The following is a 10441-nucleotide window of genomic DNA, read 5'->3' as shown; positions in this document are numbered from 1 at the left end:
GCATCTATTTTGGTTTCTGCTGAAGACAAGACAAACATATGCACTTAAGCTCATTAAGACTGTAACTTTACCATCATTAGAAGTTCAAAGTACATTTTGTAAAAATAAATCAACTCTCATAGTAAATACTGTTTATTTGTCACAGAAGATCACTACCTTCTTTCTCAAAGCCATCACGAAAAAGGATTTTAGCAGAAGTTGACTCCGTTTCACATCCTATTGAAAGAAGTTCTTCTATTGCTGTTTGCACCTGTAAAAGAATTAAGAAAGTGAAAGGCAGTCACAGCACAACAGTGCCTGGATCATTTCAGCTGTGAAATTTGACACATCATTGCTGCATTTTTCGTCAGCTGAGCATCCCTGGCAAGCAGCTCTGAAGAAGCAGGTAGCCAAAAGGTAGAGAATAAAACTCAGTTCAACCTACCAGGGTGTGAATGGCTCATTCAGAGGTGTGAGACATCCTTTGGTGCCTAGTAGCCTTCTCAGAAAGGTGCAGATTTCTTATATGAGCTACATCACAGCCTGAGCATCTACATGCCCCTCCAGGCTCCACCAGCAGTGCTGGCTAGATGTCTAATTGCTATCATGGAGATATCACCCAGGGTTCTTTTAACAGTAACCAACTACCACATCAAGAGACTCTGGGATTTTTTAATAAACCAGATTGAAGCTGCTCTCTAAAACAAAAGCCATACACTACACATCTGGTCTTAGAAGAGAAGTCCAAAGGTCTGGTTCAGATCACACCACATACCTCATTGAAGACATGAGAAGAGCCTAGACTAGATGCTGTGGTATGGGAACCAGAACCCCAAAAAATCCCACTGAGAGAAAATCCCAGTAACAAAAATCACCTCTACATAATGTAAAACTTATCTCAGCTTCTGGGCCAAATGCTTGACTGCTATCAAGTACCACAGCCCCATCAATTGTACTCCAGCAGAGGACAGGGTGTTTGAGTTTAATAACACGTACCTGGTGAGCTGTAGCATTTGCTGGGATCATTCTGCACAATGAGTTATTCCAGGAGATACTGAAGTATCCTGTGCCAGACACAGTCAACCTCTGGCAAGGACAAAGAAGCAAATAATTAAAAACAGAGACAAAGTGCATGACATATACAGACTTCAAACCTGTATCTTCTACTGAGGAGGATTTTACAGCCAGCATTTTGCTTTTCAAGCCTCTGTAAATCAAGAGTCCTTTCAACTACTCTTCAACTGCTTTTGTTCTCCATGTCTCTCCCAACACAAGCCTTGCACTCCTGTTTTTAGATGAAGAGAAGCACAAGGGCTACTTAGAATCATAGAATGGTTGCGTTTGGAAGGGACCTTCAAAGATCTTGTTCCAACCCCCTGCCATGGGTAGGGACAATTCCCCATAGACCAGACTGCCCCATCCAAACCGGACTTGAACACCTCCAGGGAGGAGGCAGCCACAACTTTCCTGGACCACAAGTTCCAGTGTCTCACCACCCTCACACTAAAGAATTTCTTCCTAATGTCTAACCTAAATCTAACCTCTTCTAGCTTAAAGCCACTACCCCTTGTTTCTAGCACTCCATGCCCTTGTCAAAATATCCTCTCTAGCTTTGCTGTAGCCCTCTCAGTTACTGGAAAGTGCTGGTGCTCTTAGGTCTCCCCAGAGCCTTCTCTTCTCCAGGTGACCATGACCTGTGCAGATATGCCAACAGCCACAAATGATCCCTAAATCTCTTGAGCTGTAGGGTTGAACCACCTGGAAAAATTTCCCTCCTTGCTGAACACTTCATCAAGTTGAGAGTTCCTGTTATCTGCAGTGAAGCAGAGGTGTTGACCAGATAACACACAGTGTGCTGTCACTAAGGAGGAGAAATAAAAACTATCCCAAACTTGTTTTAATTAACATTACCTAATGAGGTGAGATAAAAGCCTAGGGGAGTAACACATGAGCAGATTATAATGCAATCATAGTGTATACATATGCCCACCAATTTATGTAAAAACCACAAACACCTTCAGTTCACGATGCTATTCTAATCGACTACCTCAGCAGGTTAAAACCAATGAGGAAACACACTTTCATGTCTAACATTGACAAGATCTTTACAATTAGGATTTGCTGCCACCTGTGTCATCTGAATCAGGGCTAGTCCAGCTCCCAGAGTCCAGCACACAGCACCAACCTGCATTTCTGGAAGATGCAAGGCCTGAGCCCGGATTTCGTGTCTCTCTGTGTGGTAGTTATTCACCACGTGGGGGTTCAGCCATGTGTTATGTATCTGGACTCCAACTCTCATCCCATTGCTGGGTGTCTTTCCATGATGCAGAGCTTCCAGGTAGTACCTTGAACCCGCAGTTAACTGAAATTTCTGGGATTTTGGCTGCCAAGTCTCACTCCAGCTCTTCACCCAGTTCTCAGACCATTCTGAATTGCCAGCAGGGAGAGAAGCTATTCTCACCTGTGTCCAGACCAAGCAAATAAATCAGTTATAGAGACATTTCTCCATCCCCAAAAGACACTTTCCTCAATACCACAGCTCAAAAAAAAAAAAACAGACTCCTGTTTATAGCCAAGGGTTGACACATTCCTTCCTATAATATGGGCAAAAGGCATAACCTTAAAGAGCTTTGGTTTAGTGTTCAACACCATAAAGAAGATAATTCTTATGGCTGATCCTAACCCTAGTAACGGTTCTCCAGGCAACTTTTCATGGATTACTTAAGTTCTACTCCTCATGTCCTCAAAATACAAAAGAAAGAACATACAAGGTTCTACAGGTCTACAGCCTTCTGAGCCGTAGTATGTTATCATTAGTAAGACCAGTAACGTTACTTATTATTTTATAGATAAGAAGTTCTTTATATTTCTTCTAGCCCTGTTCAGTTATGAGGCTTAAGAACAGCCCAGAGAAACAGATCACCTTCCCTTGCAGCATCCTCTCAGCTTTACAAAGGGAATGACCAATGATTTGAGAGGGCAAAATTTCAACAGGCAAAAAAGGAGGCAAATTGAGTAAGTCAGACAGCAAGTTTCCAGGTCCCCTTCCACATATCATTAGTGATGGTGATGTGCTGAACAAACAGGTCTTCTGGAAAAGACAATTAAAATCTCCTGTTGCAAGAGTTTTTCATGCACTGAGCAGCCAATAGGACCAAACATTAAGCATTAAGTGTAATCATACAGATTTTACTTTGCAACAGATTCATAAGGTCCAATAAGCCAGTTCACACTGGGGAAATTCCCACCTGTTATGATCTTAATTAAAACCATATCCTGATCTCATTTTTTCTCTCTGTTAAGAGTCATACCTTATGTTCTGGATCTTGGGACAAACTTAAGTCGAGAGATGCCTGATCATCTGCCTGAATCCAGAAGGTGTAATTGTTGGTCTGAGGAGCCACAAAAAATCCACTCAGCCTGGAGCTTAGGAAAAGCAGAACATTCATAATATACAAAAGAGTTAATGCAAAAAAAAACCCAAACCAAAAAAAAACAGCCCCACACTCCACCTTCCCATGTACATGAGGAAAGACAGTGAGACTAAGTTACAATGAAACAAACTCAGAGGCTTTAAAATTGAAAGAACCTCAAAATTACTCATTTGCACACTCAATGTAATTTATGCTTTACTTAAGTTTTCAAAAAGGGAAAAAAAACACAAAACAAACAAAAATAATCAAACAAAAACAACAACAAAAACCTCAACAGGTCCTTGAAAATAAACATGGTGGGTTTTTTGGTCAGTTTTTTTGTATGTTTATTCTCAAGCAAAGTCTTAACCCTGAATGGGCAACAAAAAGCTCAAAAATCACACACAAGATCAATGGTGGGAAAAAAAAAAGGAAGTGAGAGAAACATGAAATCAATCATGCATGTTGCAGAGCTTTCAAGGGTGTATTTGAACAGGCAATGGGCACCAACACTGTTTAAATACTGTCACAGCTTTAGGCAAATCAGTTTATTTCCAACAACTCCATCTGCACTGCAGCTGCCAACATCAGCTGCGGATCTGGTCCTCCATATCTGGCTGGAGGTCCAGTCCAGGACAGCCTCTAACTGAAGGCTCCTTCTACCTCTGTAGCAATTTCTTTTGTGGTATTTTAGCACATCTAGGCCAAGTAGAGTGGAAATACTGAGGGAAAGCAAAAGGAGGAAAAATAAAACCCCTCAGCGCATGTTTTGAGCTTCAAAAGGACCTTGGAGCAAAGGGTTTGCTTTGATTTATAGGAGCTATACTGTAAGGCTTTGCTATAAAGAGTTGTCAGGTGTTCTTGCTACACCTTATACTGCTAAAGGTGATTGCCATGGCTTCATTTCTTCTTAAGATCACTGAGTACCTGAAGGACTTCTTTGCCCCAGACAGAAGTCTTACAGCAGAACTGGCATTAGGTACAAACTGCCATCTATATCCAGGACCTGCTTCTGTCAGATCAGAGGCATCATCCCAGACTTCAAAGAGAAGCCCTCTGTTTCCTAGAAAGTTAAAATATGCATTCTCAGTAGCAGCCAACAGAAATCTTGAAGCACCTGCTATCATCAGTGGTGTAAGAAGGCAGGCCAGAACAGAAAATTTTAATAATAAATTGGCTCTGTCTGTGGGTGTTTTTTGCAGCCCGAGGCAGAACACAGATCTCACATTAGGGAATTTGTTCTACCTTGAAATCCTCCACCAGAAAGAAAAAATAACTATGCAAAAAGCAGATCATCCAACCAAGTTCACGTTTACCTTTGTAGGAAATGGTACTGAGATGTTCCACAGTTAAAATGAGCTAAGCCTCATTTTATGCACAATAATTCCCTACTGCAGTGCTCCACTCAAGCAGGGTTCCCAGAAGCCTCTGCAGTATCTCAAGCTCAGCTACACTTCCCCTAAATGCCATCCTTCCTTTTCCCCCCCTCATTTTCCTTAGCACTGCACACCAGACTGACCTTCCTCACACCACTGTCCATACACAAGTGATGGGCTGAGCTCTCCACCCTGCTTTTCCTTGCTGTAGAATCACAGAACACTCTGGGTTGGAAGTGACCTTTAAAGGTCACCCAGTCCAAGCTCCCTGCAGTCAGCAAGGTTGCTCAGAGTCCCATCCAACCCGACCTGGAATGTTTCTAGGAATCAGACATCTACCACCTCTCTGGACAACCCATGTCAGTATTTCACCACACATAAAAATCTTCTTCATTATATCTAGTCCAAATCCCCCCTCTTTTAGTTTCAAACCTTTATTCCTTGTCTTATTGCTACATGTCCTGCTAAAAAGTTTGCCCCCATCTTTCTTACAGGCCCCTTCAGGTACTAGAAGGTGCTCAAGGGTCTCCCTGGAACCTTCACCTCTCCAGGCTGAACAACCTCAACTCTCTCAGCCTTTCCTCATTAGCACAGGTGCTCCAGCCCCCTATTTATGACCTCCTCTCTGTCAAACCTAGAAGAAATTGGCTTGATGTTGAAGCATATGACATTTTGGAAAGCCCTGTTACTTGATTGCATGATTTCTGCCCTCCATTTCCATGTGTATTTGCCTGTTTGGACCCTCAGTTATTGGAGCACCATACCTGGCTGGGGGGCACCAAACCTTCTTCCTTTGCCAACAGGCTCAGTGGTGCATCTGATTTGCTGGGGAGAGACGTGCTTGACTTTACAGAGGACACCTGGAAGCAGGAAAAGGAGGCAAATATATGAGACTTTAAATACAGCTGAGCTGCAGCATGAACCCATCTTGCTTCAGAAAGAGGTCAGCACTTTACTTAAAAGTCTGGGTTTGTACTATCAAGCAAACAAAACTGTTCATGCCCATAGCCAGGATAATTTGACCATCCTGATGGTGAGTGCCACAGCTGCCACACTGGTGTCCATCAACAGCAGTTGGGTGTTGTGGGCAGGGCCATGACCACATTGAGGGGGGGACAAAAAGCAACAAAAAACCCCACACCTTTTAAAAAAAAATAAACCACTTGATACATCTCTCCTCTTACCTGCAACAGTGACCTGCACTGGCTCCTCAAAGAAATCCCCCGTGACAGTGAGATCAGTGCCTCCTCCAAGACTCCCACCCTCTGGAAACACAGAGGTTATTTCTACAGAGGAAGGAAAAGGGTGGAAATCAGTGTCAGAAAGGTTAATCCCAAACCTATTTGCATCAGAGCCCGCAGTACACATGCACTGTTTCCAGCCAGAGCAGGCTCCTGTGAATGGCACAAACATCTCCCTGATCCTTCACAGGGTTTTTGGCAGCCACTGGGATTATACCAGGAATGAACAACATGGATAACTTGGCTGTGTGACAGGAGAAATACTGTAATGCTTGTACTGTTACTTAGCAGTGGTTGCATCTGTCAGGCTCAGATTGCACACTGGTACCTTCTGTGCTACTGAGGAGCCCTGCAAAAAAGGGTGGAATTGAAACTGTTTTAATCCTTTTGACCTTGTCTGACCTGCTTCTCAATTTAGCCTGCAGTTTTAGATGTTACCACACTTTCCAATTGTCCTTTAGGCCTCAGGGACAAATGAAGGGATCTGAACATCTCACTGTGCACGTTAGGACCACGAGGATCTTCCAGGGTTTTATCTGTTATAGTCATGCTTTTCCACACTGGAATCCTATTTTTGTCTTTGATGACACTCACTTTGCACTCAGATGTCCTAGTTTAACCACTAAATTGTACTTGTGTAGTTCTGGAAAAAAAGTTCTAATAAAAAAAATTATAAGATTGTCCACATCTGCATTTTTTAACTTTTCTGATATTTAAACTTTACTTGTATAATACTGGTCACTGCCAAGTACAGTCCTGTTTACTGGATAAATGTGGCAGATCTTGTTTCTGCTTGTGCTCTGCCAGTAGCCAACTCAGGGTTATTTCATTTTACTGTGCCTCAATTTTTAAATAAAATATGACATAAAAATAGCCTTGTTTACAAAAAGATTGGAATTTACAGGTGAAACAAGCCTAATGCTATTAAACAACATACAAAGCATAGACATGTATTAGCTAAATTAAAATAATAACTATGCTTTTTTTTATCTCTGAACCAAGCTTCTCATACACAGCACATAAGAAACTAATGCATTCATTACATTAATTTCTGCCAGCTTAATGGCAAAAACTTAACAGGACCTTGCTGGAGACCTACACAGGTGAACCAAGTGGTGTTTCAGCTTTATGCAGCTTTTGATTGAGGACAAAGGCTGCCCAGTGCTCTGCCATCCCTGATTCCCTGCTTCTGCTTTGACCTTGTTGAGTCTTGAACACTATTTGTCCATGCCCATAATCTTTAGCAACTGATTTCATTTCCTGCTGTCTACATTGTAGCTGGAAATGTCACATGGAGGTTATTATTGTTCATGTAACTTAATATTTTTTTTTAAACATAATGGTGCAATAACCTACTGTTCATAATTTATCTGGAACTCAAGAATTGAGTGCCATCTCTTCCTAGTAGCTGGTGTGGGACCTACCTAATCCTAAACTCTGCATTTCTACAAAAACAGTGTGATTTAAGGAGGAGAGGTTTCTTTAGATGGAACACCTCAAGTCCACAACTGATCTAACAGGAAAAAGTACAATGATAAAGCAACTTCGTCCTGAATCTTTCCATGTTGCTGTTCTTTGGTAGTCTCAAGTTAGATGGTCCAAAACAGACTTTAAACATAACCCTGGTCTGAGAGGAACAATTGCTCACTGGGGATGCAGGATAGAGCCCATGACAGCACACCCACCCCTACCACATGAATCTGATCTTCCCAAAATTGTTTATTTGCAGGTTTTTCTGTACTCAAGCTCATACCAGGGGATTGACACACCCAAACTGAGGACACAACAGGATTACATCCACAGGAAGAGCCATGGTGAGAGATCTTTTCTTAGACAACATTGGAACGGCCAAAAAGACAGTGCAGGCAGAGAGGTGAGTCAGTGCAATACCTGAATGTGTTTGATACAAGAAAAGCTCCAGTTTGGCACTGATGAGCCAAGCACCTTTGTGTACTGCTGACCTGCAAAAGAGAGAAAAGACCTGAGAGACCCTTGGCTATTTGAGGTAGACCTTTTGGCAGAGCTGAACACACATTCTCCAAAGAAATAATAGAACATTTCTATAAGGACTAAACAAAACCTTTCACCAGCTAATTGAGGCATTGACTCAAGAGGATCCATTACATTGCTGAAATCTGTTATTAGAAGTACTGCCCCATTGTTAAGTGTGGGTTTGGCAGTCACATGCATTTTCACTTCCATTTATGGTCAAATTCTTTCACATTTAAATGAAGAGTTAAATCCAGGTGAAAGAATTTTATTCAGCTGGGTTTAACAGATGACTTATGCTATGGGCACTGAAGCTAAAACTTGAAAACCCAAAGGAGAGATGTTTTAGGGTATGAACATTATCTTTCCCTCTTCATTACCCATCTGTGTGATGATCATCTTCAAGACAGCCAACCCTCATTTATAAGCAATGAAATGTAAGATTCAGTAACAATGGCATACACTCATCCTGGATTCAAATGCACCTGTGTCCCCACGAAAAAAACACAGAAAAAGAGGAAAATATTATTTTACTCACTTTCCTTTGTTAAACACCAAGAAGCTAACATTGTGGGATCCTGGAGGAAAGAAAAGTAATATTTTTATGGCAAAAGTGATGAGGGCTCTACAAAGAGTGCATCCTAGCAAACATTGTCTGTTTGTCCTGGGCCTGATTCTCCCCTTCCTTACACCAGTATAACTGTTTTGATTTTGGCAGTGTGTGTGTGTGTGCAGGAACTGAGCTGAATATCAGCTTAGAGAGCTTAGAGCCTTAGGTCAGAGTAGACATCATAATGTAGATAAACACAGTTATGAATCTGAACCTGCAAGCTAAGTCTCAGAGGCAGGATTTAGTCACCTAAGTATATGTGCTTTGTGTCATCTTAGACCCTGGGGATCCTATCTGACCTCATTTGGCATGCTAGGAAGGTGCAGACCTTCTTCAAGACCTCCATTATACCTGACATCCCTCTGGACAGATCCCAGATAACCCAAGACATCTCCAAATTTTAGGCTGTTGAATTGTGTGATTAGTGACTACATAACAGCTAGATATTAATTTCTAATATTTATATTTAACTCAGATCATCCTCCCAAGCAGGAACCTTCCTGCTCAAAGTCTCAGAAAGAAATCAGAAGATTCTTCAGAGTGCTGGAAGGAAGGACAAGTTTAAGGTAGCCAACCTGGTACCAAAAACACCATGAATAAAAGTGGGCACCTAATTTATTCCCTTTTAATAACAGAGCAGTAAAGGTAAGATCCATCACATGCAAGAAGGAATAAAGTAAAAAAGGTAAACTGAACAAAGCCCCCAGATCACAGTGTTGCTGTCAGCAATGTTCACATCATCTGCCATGGTCTCACTCCAGCACTGCACTTCATTTCCTCCAAGGCTGTGTAGCAGATGAGAGTCACAGCCGTGGCTGTGCTAAACGAGTAAGTCTTGGCATGAAGCAGGTTTTGTTGACTCAACCCTGAGCCAAATTCCTAACACCAGAGACAGAGCAAGAACTTGTGATGGATACCCTCCCTCTGCCTTCTGGAGTTTCAGCAATAACAGAAACCCATGTTTTTCCCCCTTTTTACCAACCTATGTGGTTCCCTTCCACCCGACACCGTAGGATCCCTTGTCCATCCTCTGCCCAAATAGGGTAGCTGTGGAGAGACAAAGGACTTGGCTAAGCCTTGTGAGCAGAAAGAGAAAAATGCAGTGAGAATCTTCTAACTGAAGATATGGACTTACATATCTGAGCTGGTCACGTTCCTTTTGGAATTAAAGGAGATAAACAGGTGAGATGGGAGAAGAACATGAATATTAAAAAATCTGGTGCCAGGGCCCAGGCACCAGAGCCTATGCTGTCAAATTTCTAGAGTTCAGATCAGTTAATCCCCCTTTCAAATCAGTGCAATGCATTTTCCAGGGTCTATAGGCAGCCTGGAAATGGCTACCTTGCTTTGGAGTCTAAAGAGCTGAACAGAACAGATGTGGTCAGGGCACAACATATCACCTGCAGGCCAAAGAACAGCCCCTGGCCCTGCCTGATTAGGACTGGGACCACAGAGAGAGTGACCCTCACCCACACCTCTCATACACCACATGGTCCCTCTCCATCATAAGCCAAAGAAGAAAAACTTCAAAAGCCAAGAAAATTTGCTTGTGTGCACAAGCTGTGCTGCACCCTTGCACCAACAGAAACCAAAGGTAAGTTAAGAACTGACATGTTTCCACCTCGCCTGTCAGCAAAAGAGCAGAGACTGGTCCATCCATCTTCTGCCACAAGGAGAGCTGGTCTAGGCAAAAGAAATAAACAGGGGAGATGAGATATGATGCAAGAAAGTTTCACAAATAAAATCCTGACCCTGTTAAAATCAACAGCAAGTATTTTCAAATAGGTCAGGAATATCCCCTTACTTGTATCTAGCATTTATTTACCTCTGAAA

General features: G+C 42.2%; 1 protein-coding gene across 1 annotated transcript in view; it reads right to left on the bottom strand.

The window, feature by feature from the left end:
- Window positions 1–10441, bottom strand: part of PKHD1 (polycystic kidney and hepatic disease 1 (autosomal recessive)) — a 248035-nt gene that overhangs the window by 227056 nt on the left and 10538 nt on the right. Inside the window, exons 7-17 of the mRNA XM_010004904.1 lie at window positions 10220–10291; window positions 9591–9655; window positions 8537–8576; window positions 7900–7970; window positions 5953–6054; window positions 5533–5628; window positions 4320–4455; window positions 3291–3405; window positions 2165–2440; window positions 976–1065; window positions 157–250 (exon numbers count right to left, since the gene is read on the bottom strand). Coding sequence (XP_010003206.1) covers window positions 157–250; window positions 976–1065; window positions 2165–2440; window positions 3291–3405; window positions 4320–4455; window positions 5533–5628; window positions 5953–6054; window positions 7900–7970; window positions 8537–8576; window positions 9591–9655; window positions 10220–10291 — 1157 coding nt within the window. The remainder of the gene's footprint in view (window positions 1–156; window positions 251–975; window positions 1066–2164; window positions 2441–3290; window positions 3406–4319; window positions 4456–5532; window positions 5629–5952; window positions 6055–7899; window positions 7971–8536; window positions 8577–9590; window positions 9656–10219; window positions 10292–10441) is intronic.

This window comes from Chaetura pelagica, unplaced genomic scaffold, assembly GCF_000747805.2.
Source record: "Chaetura pelagica isolate M959 unplaced genomic scaffold, ChaPel_1.0 scaffold99, whole genome shotgun sequence".
Lineage (NCBI taxonomy): Eukaryota > Metazoa > Chordata > Aves > Apodiformes > Apodidae > Chaetura > Chaetura pelagica.
This window is presented reverse-complemented; position numbering and strand designations above follow the sequence as displayed.